This window comes from Agrilus planipennis, unplaced genomic scaffold (genome assembly GCF_000699045.2).
Source record: "Agrilus planipennis isolate EAB-ADULT unplaced genomic scaffold, Apla_2.0 scaffold12, whole genome shotgun sequence".
NCBI lineage: Eukaryota > Metazoa > Arthropoda > Insecta > Coleoptera > Buprestidae > Agrilus > Agrilus planipennis.
The window spans coordinates 2246533-2254696 of record NW_020439003.1 but is presented as its reverse complement, the minus strand read 5'-3'; the positions used below and the strand labels follow the sequence as shown (position 1 = coordinate 2254696).

Here is an 8164-nt window from a genome sequence, read left to right as displayed (position 1 = left end):
TATATTAAATTTTCAATACATTTAAAAATAAAAATTCATTTGAAATTTCCCTAAATTTTCCAATTAGGGCTTTCCCTACCGGCTCCTACATGGGGAATGCGTTACATTTCCAATAGGGAACCAGTTGGGTATCCCATTTGGGACCCTATTTGAATATGGGAAAACCCAGTCGGGACCCAACCGGTTCCCAAAAATTAATTCTACTCGGGGACTAGGCTACAGCATCAGTTGCAACAGAACGTCTTCTTTTACATGAAATCTATTTGATCTATTTGCAAGTTTAAAAAATTACAAAAATAGAGTTTTATTAGGAAGTTTTACGAGCACGTAGGCCATTCTATTACATCAAATATCAAGAGGCGGTGTCATCTAAGGCACTAAGGGCCAGACAAATGATTGAACTTAGGAAAGTTCAATGTCTAGTAAAGACACAGGCTGACTACCTCCTGAACAAGATTAAGAAATATCTATTTGAGAGAGAAACGAAACTTGCACTTGACTTCATTGAGAAATTGAAACAGTTCTGCGAAGTGAAAGAAAAGAAGGTTCTTCCCCTTAGAGAGAAATATCTCTTAGAAATGTATGAGCTTGCCAGTCAAGTGTACCTAGATATGAAACGAATAACGCCAGGACAAACTGAAGCTGATATTAACAGAAGAATTCTGTTCACGTTTGGATTGCCGCTAAGCAGAGTCCCTTCGACCGATTCTGTTGTTGAACAGATACAACAATTCCATGTAGATTACAAGTAAGCATGTAACTTATCGTACAATTTATTTGTACTTCAATAATACGCAGTATGAATCAAGTATCGTCACAATTCAAAACCCACTGGTCCGTCGCTATTTGTATTTTTTATTTATGTAATTACGTTTAGTTGTTAGTTATTATTCATGTATTATTTAATATATTAGACTAATTTATCTGCATATTTCAGTAAGCTCTTTCAAATAATTTTTATTCGTAATATTCAAATTCCAGGTAGTTGCAATAATGTCATTTAAAACCATTTAGGTTGGACTTTCCAAATTTCAAGTAAGATGCGTATAGTTCAATATTTGCCATTGTCATACATCTCAGAAATTCATCTATTACTGTTACTACCCGCATTCCAATCTTATAATAAGTTGTTGTAAAGTTTCTTGTTTGTATACAATTTATTTGAACAGCAATTTAAAATATCGAGGTAGCAGTTCTGAAGCATCAGTTGACAACGAGAACTCAATTCATAAACATTAAGATTCAAAAATAATTCATTTTACTTTCAATTTGTGGTTCTTAAATTTAAGCTAGTTAATTTCATAGTTAAGTGTACATATTTATCTTGTGAACTCCATTGTTCGATCCTTTATATATTAAAGTTTTCTACAAGAAGCGGACTTTAATTATTTTAAAGGAAACAGCATAAATTAGCTGTACAATATTAATTTTGGCGTACAGCAGAAGTTAGGATTTTCCGTTCTACTTCACCAGCNGCGCAGTCACATTATGTAATTGTCATACTTTGTCGACAGTGAGCGTCCATTTGTAAAAATAAACTGCTGTTTTGTTCGTCGTACTCCCTCATCCTATACACCCACGAGCCGCCAGTGTTATATAGATCTCACATCTACTCCGTTGAACGTGATCGTGAAGTATTACATGCAATTAACATGCTAATAATAGCCATAAGTTTAGTTTGAGTGGATAAAAGCATGATATATTGGAATAGCTTCATTTTAATTAAATGGAAGTTTCTCAAAGGGTAACAGCTTAAATCTTTAACGATCGGCTCGTTTATTACTGCAAATCGACTTTGTGGCGTCGCATCTACATCGTCTATCTCGGAAAATGATTTAACGTAAAAATGTAGCAGAGCATTAGGTACATATAAAACGATCGGTATCAATATATCGAGCAGCGGAAAACTTATAAATCTCCCAAGACACATACTTATCACCTTTAAACTTACCCTCGTCCATCATACACTTTCCTCGTAAGTTTTTGCGGTGGTTTACATTTAGCAACCATATTATACTCAATATTGACTAGGGAATTCTGAAATTGGTCCGTCGCTATTTGTATTTTTTATTTATGTAATTACGTTTAGTTGTTAGTTATTATTCATGTTTTTATTTAATATATTAGACTAATTTATCTGCATATTTCAGTAAGCTCTTTCAAATAATTTTTATTCGTAATATTCAAATTCCAGGTAGTTGCAATAATGTCATTTAAAACCATTTAGGTTGGACTTTCCAAATTTCAAGTAAGATGCGTATAGTTCAATATTTGCCATTGTCATACATCTCAGAAATTCATCTATTACTGTTACTACCCGCATTCCAATCTTATAATAAGTTGTTGTAAAGTTTCTTGTTTGTATACAATTTATTTGAACAGCAATTTAAAATATCGAGGTAGCAGTTCTGAAGCATCAGTTGACAACGAGAACTCAATTCATAAACATTAAGATTCAAAAATAATTCATTTTACTTTCAATTTGTGGTTCTTAAATTTAAGCTAGTTAATTTCATAGTTAAGTGTACATATTTATCTTGTGAACTCCATTGTTCGATCCTTTATATATTAAAGTTTTCTACAAAAAGCGGACTTTAATTATTTTAAAGGAAACAGCATAAATTAGCTGTACAATATTAATTTTGGCGTACAGCAGAAGTTAGGATTTTCCGTTCTACTTCACCACCCACGAAACGCATATCGATCAACTAATTTTCAGCTATTTACGATACAATTTAGGATTTTTAGTCTAGTATTTATCTTAATTTACAGGAAAGAAATTGCTAAGACAGAAATTCGGTTAAAGAAGGCCGTGAAATCCGAAGAAATTACATGGCTGTATCATGAACTTGCCCGATTCCATTCGGAAGTGAAGCAACCAGAACTAAGTAAAGTGTATGCAAGAAAGTGCGTTACTGAAAGTAAAAAGATGGAACATCTCATCTGGCAAATTAACGGCATGTTTCTCATTGTCAAAGTTAATATGCAGTGTCACAACAGAAATGATGCTAAGAACGTTCTTAAAGAAACGATTGAAGTATCCAGAGAATTGGGTAATGAAGGACTTACGACATACCTTGAAAAGGTAATTACGTTGCTTTACTCATATTAAAGGATCCTAACACATGAAACCGACTTTTAACTTTGTTCGTTAAACACAATATTATAACCTTTTCTACTTAATTTAAATACAGTAGAACCTCGATAAGATAAAGACCAAGAAAACGTAAAATAATTTGAGTTAGTCAGGTTTTTACTTACTAAGGTTTTAAATTTAAGCTTTAAAATTACGGATTTCCAGTGACTTAGCAAAGACTTCAGCTTTTTCCTTTAGTATAGGTCCACTAACGCTAATAATTCTATTTCTACACTGTCTAAACTATGTTAACAAGAAGCATTTTCTATATTAATATTAATGTCCTTATGTAAAAAGGGAGTATTCCCGTTTATTGAATAAATTATTATTATTGTTATTATTATATTAAGAAATTCAGCAATTCTTCGTCTTTTACATGGAAGACTTTCTCCCGATTCAAACCACTTTTCACTGCTTACTGAGGTGCGATGCTCAAATTATTCGTTTAAGTTATAGAAGGTTTTTATTTTAAGTAATAGAAGTTTTGGACAAAAACACAAAATTTTATGAATTTATAGAGATTATTACGTTATCTAGGTTTAAGTTATCAAGGTTCTACTGTACCATTAAGGTTGGATCTACACTATGAGATTATCAAATGAAAAACAATGTGTGCATTCATATTATCTGTAACAGTCAAGTTCCGGTCGACTCCCATTCCAGTCGCGATCAGTCTTGAAGAAACTTTGTTTTAGCGAGATCGAACTTGTCACGAAATGAATCGATAGTATGAATGCTCTTTCGTTCCCGGTTCAGTCCGCTATTACCCGTTGAAGCGACAATTGCATCAAATGTAATTAATGTTTCTCCTTCCGTTTTGCGTTGCAGTAAACTTGGATGCACCCACATTCTTCTCCTTGTTTCATATTTTCTTCTTGCGTTGATAATATTATCTTCTTCGTCAAGAATAAAAGATATAACAGCTAATTCTTCAATCCAAAAGTTTAATGACATATTACAAGATATTAAATACTCTAAGGTTTATTTTATTATTAATTATGAGCCAAATACATCCGACTTCGATTAAGACTGAATCGTAAACTGATTCAGATTGTCTAATGTGAACATGATTATATTTTATCAGTCCGAGATCGGCCCGCGAACGAACCGTGATCGACCTTATAGTGTGATTCCAGCCTAATACGTCCATATTCATTGTCAGAGTCAATTGTTTGCTTACATCCTTCGTACTACCCCTAGAGTTTTGATGTCATTGAAACGGCTGATTTTGAAGATGTCATGGGTGCAAAGGTAATTGAAAAACGTGAGAAACTGATATCCCAATTGGTGGCACCAGCTGGTTTAAGAGACGAAGCTGCGTTCTTGTTCAGACAAATGTCTGTTATGCCGGCGTCTCGACGCCTTTCCGTCATGCCCGGCGTCCGACCCGAAGATACTAAACAACGCAAGGTAATGAACTATAATTCTAGCCCGATCTCAAATTTTTGATTCAAAATGTGACAAACTAAACTAATAGAGAACATTGCTAACCAGGAGGTTAATGTTCTTTGTAGTCCATATTAATTTACAATTCCTAAGGAAATTATTCTTTATGAAAATTAAATTCCATATGAATAACTTGAAATTAAATTAGACTTCTTCGCATTTTTACTTCACTTTATAGAGGCATATGTTTTATGTGACACGCATATTAAACAGGTCGAAAAGCTATTGTTTAGTGTACAGTCGAAAATGGCAAATGTGGATTGCTAGTTGGAACTGCTTGGTTCTCATCAGCACACCACTTTGTATATAGCGGTGTGATGCAGATAACTACGCTATTATTAATTTGAAAAGTTGATATCTTTAATTAGAAAGGAGTCTAGTTGAATATTAGTGAATAAGTAGGTAGCAAATCTCTACAAATGGCCTTTACTACATCTTTGGTATTTATTTAGTAAAAAAAGTTTAACAAAAAAGATATTTATGACAGATGTCTTCTAGAATACGAATCAGAAAATGGAGGCAATTTACTTTATCATTTGTACTAATCAACCCCATTAGACAATGCTACTTTATAAAAAGGTTACCCTTTATATCCATCGGTAAAAACGGCCCTGTTAATTTGAAAACGAATGGCGGTAATATAAACGAAAAAGTGCTTGACAAATCGCGTTAAGTAAAAACTCAGACTCAAGGCATAAATGGTCCCATCGAAAGGGCGAAAGAAAGACGAATAACGGTCAGAGCTTAGAGTACGCAAACCACAATGTGAGCATTTTTTACTTGAGCTTGACTCGAACAGTGACTTAGATTTCGAAATAAATTGGCTCCGGAACTTGCACGTGTGATCGCTCAACTGGCGAAAGAATGAAAAGAAGGTCTCTAAAGGGCATGAAAATAAATGTTCAGAATTTTTTGGTTTCACATTCAGCCCTCACTGTCTTTCTTTCGTAGTTTTTTTTATCAAGAATGATTCGATGCGGAAATTATATAGATAGATATATACCACTACAGGCATATTTTTTTCTATTAGCTATTCAGACTGGAGTAGGTTTGCATTACTACAAAAAATTCTTACAACCTGGTACAATTTTATAACAAACAAGTAACTTTTTAAGCAACTAATTATTGTAAGTTAAAGAAAAAATATAAATCCTTATATTTATGATCAGAATTACTTAAAAAAATTATTATTAGTACAAACCCTTTCTGAAATAGTTTGTAAAAATGAAGATTTCTTATCTTTAAAAATTAAGCTATTACATTATTAGTAACTATTATTCACTCATTATAGTTACGAATTAACTAAATAGCTTCATGAGTAAGAAAATATCATTATTTATTTGTTATTTTTGATACTCTCATAATCTATGGGAAAAAATATGCTCTGAATTAAAAATATAATTTTAAATGTAGTGGGGAATTCAACCCCTTGCATTTTGCACTGCAGCTTTTACTTTAAAATTGTTCTCATTCTCGGTAAGTAATTAATGTAATTTTAACGATGAAAACTGCAATAAATCATTAGGTAATATAAACTGGAATAACTCAATTTAAAAGGGAATTTCTAATTTGAAACAAGGATGCTGGTCCTACATGTATTGCATGCTATAAATAAATGACAAGTTGGAGTAGGGATGTAATATTTAACGTTCAAAGTCGGTGTTGATTGGTTAGAATATCGGGCAGCGACTGACTGCCTATCAAACGCCATAGAATCGACCGCTGTATATGATCGGACATCGGAGAAAATGTGGAAAATTAACGAGTTTGGCGCAAGCTGTTCCTGACACTAGCTAAAATACATTTAGTGTGTGTGAGTGGTGAACGTATCGGATTACGTGACAGATACAGTTACGCGCAAGCATGCGGAAGACATCGGCAAAGCTTCGAGCTTTCGTTAAAATTGGAATTCACACGTTTCTTACTGCACGGCCGCGATATCGTTCTGAAGCTTCGAAGCAAACAGACTATTGCTGATCGGATACCTAACAAAAGACTTAAAGCCAACGTACCTATAAGAGGATTCTAGGCGGCACTTTTACAATACCTACCTTATTTTGTTGAATTATCTGACTGAAAAAGACGATTCAAACTACTGTCGACAGAAATTTCTCCTTTGAGATACATTTATTCTGATGAAAAGGTTTAATCATAAACGGTTATAAAGTTTGTGAATTTAGTTCGTTACTTTAAAATCTTTAGCAATAGTCAGTTGTGCAAATAGACGATGCTCCTCTCCAAGGACTAGAAAATTTTCGCGCAAAAGTAACGAAAACAAATGCTTTTTAATGACTCGCGATTTAACTAAACCTGGGCACACCGCGTGACCTGTCGTCCCGCACGCGTTTTTAATGAACATAGAATGCCAAGATTTTAATTTATTTAGTGCATATGTATCTGCAGCCTACCCAAACACTACTTTTAAAGTATATTTATTATAAAATCCTTCTATTATTCAATGGTGAATAAGTAAAAAAAAATTTTTTTTTGCAATTTTGTTGTATTATTTGTCCAAATTAGTAGACTTCCAATTTTGACCCTTTTTACATAGTAATTTATTTGGACAGCTTCCAAACAGCATTATGGTATACTGAAAAAAAATACTTCTAAAGCCTGTGGCCAAAGCTCCTGCCACTGTGATATCCTAACTAACTACGCTGAAGGGGTACAAATCCTGTAGAGCTTTATATACGGCGTATAAATTCAGTGACCACCCCAACACATAAGGTCATTATTTACCGCGCTAGAGAACACCGTTATGCAATATATTAGGAACGGGGGAATAACATAACACGCCCGTTTATCACCGACCGTTGTTTCTATGTAAATTGGCCTTTCGAAATATATGAGACCGGAAAATTTTATATTTACATTAAACCATGAAAGTTCTTGCAGAGATAATGCAAAGGGTGGAGATGTGGCAACAAAACTTTAATTGCAAGCCGTCCCGTTTAGTCGGCCTCTCAAATTAGGACCACTTTATACGTAAATTAGATAAATATATTATCACTTGGTTATCTCTAAAATATGAGTTGTACGTCATGTTTTCATTAAAATAAATAATAGATCAGCAGAAGGTTGCGGAATGAAAATAAAATCCTATAAAGTATACGTATACCTAACTATGTAGTGTTCCGTCTCTAAAAAGGCATAATGATTCTAATAAATTTATATTGAAGTGAAATAGACGACGGGGTATTACGATTTTTTCTGTTACGAAAAAAAATCAGTTGTCTATAAAGTCGGTTTACTGACGATAGTTGAACGTGACAACGTCATAAGAAAATACTGATGGAATGATTTCGTTTTTTCAAAAGAAAATTTTAATTTTATTTGTTTGATAGATATTTTGTAAGGATATAGAGGAGGTAAATGGAAATGTATTATTGTATAGCAGCTGTCCACGCGGACGCATCGCTCACTCAAGTAGGAGAGAGGCAGATATCGAACGCTGCCGAACGCGGAGGCCGATTGTGCCTCTTTGTCGCTCGTTCCGCGCTCTCGCTTGCACTTCAAGCCTATAATTGGAACGCCTCAGAGCGAGGTAACGCCGCATGAGTCATGTTTTTTCGTGGGTGAGCC

At 33.9% G+C, this 8164-nt stretch overlaps 1 protein-coding gene across 1 annotated transcript in view; it reads left to right on the top strand.

Moving 5' to 3' along the window:
• Nucleotides 1–8164, top strand: part of LOC108736660 (tetratricopeptide repeat protein 25) — a 22385-nt gene that overhangs the window by 4693 nt on the left and 9528 nt on the right. The window contains exons 3-5 of the mRNA XM_025976011.1: nucleotides 312–748; nucleotides 2773–3085; nucleotides 4337–4546. Coding sequence (XP_025831796.1) covers nucleotides 312–748; nucleotides 2773–3085; nucleotides 4337–4546 — 960 coding nt within the window. The remainder of the gene's footprint in view (nucleotides 1–311; nucleotides 749–2772; nucleotides 3086–4336; nucleotides 4547–8164) is intronic.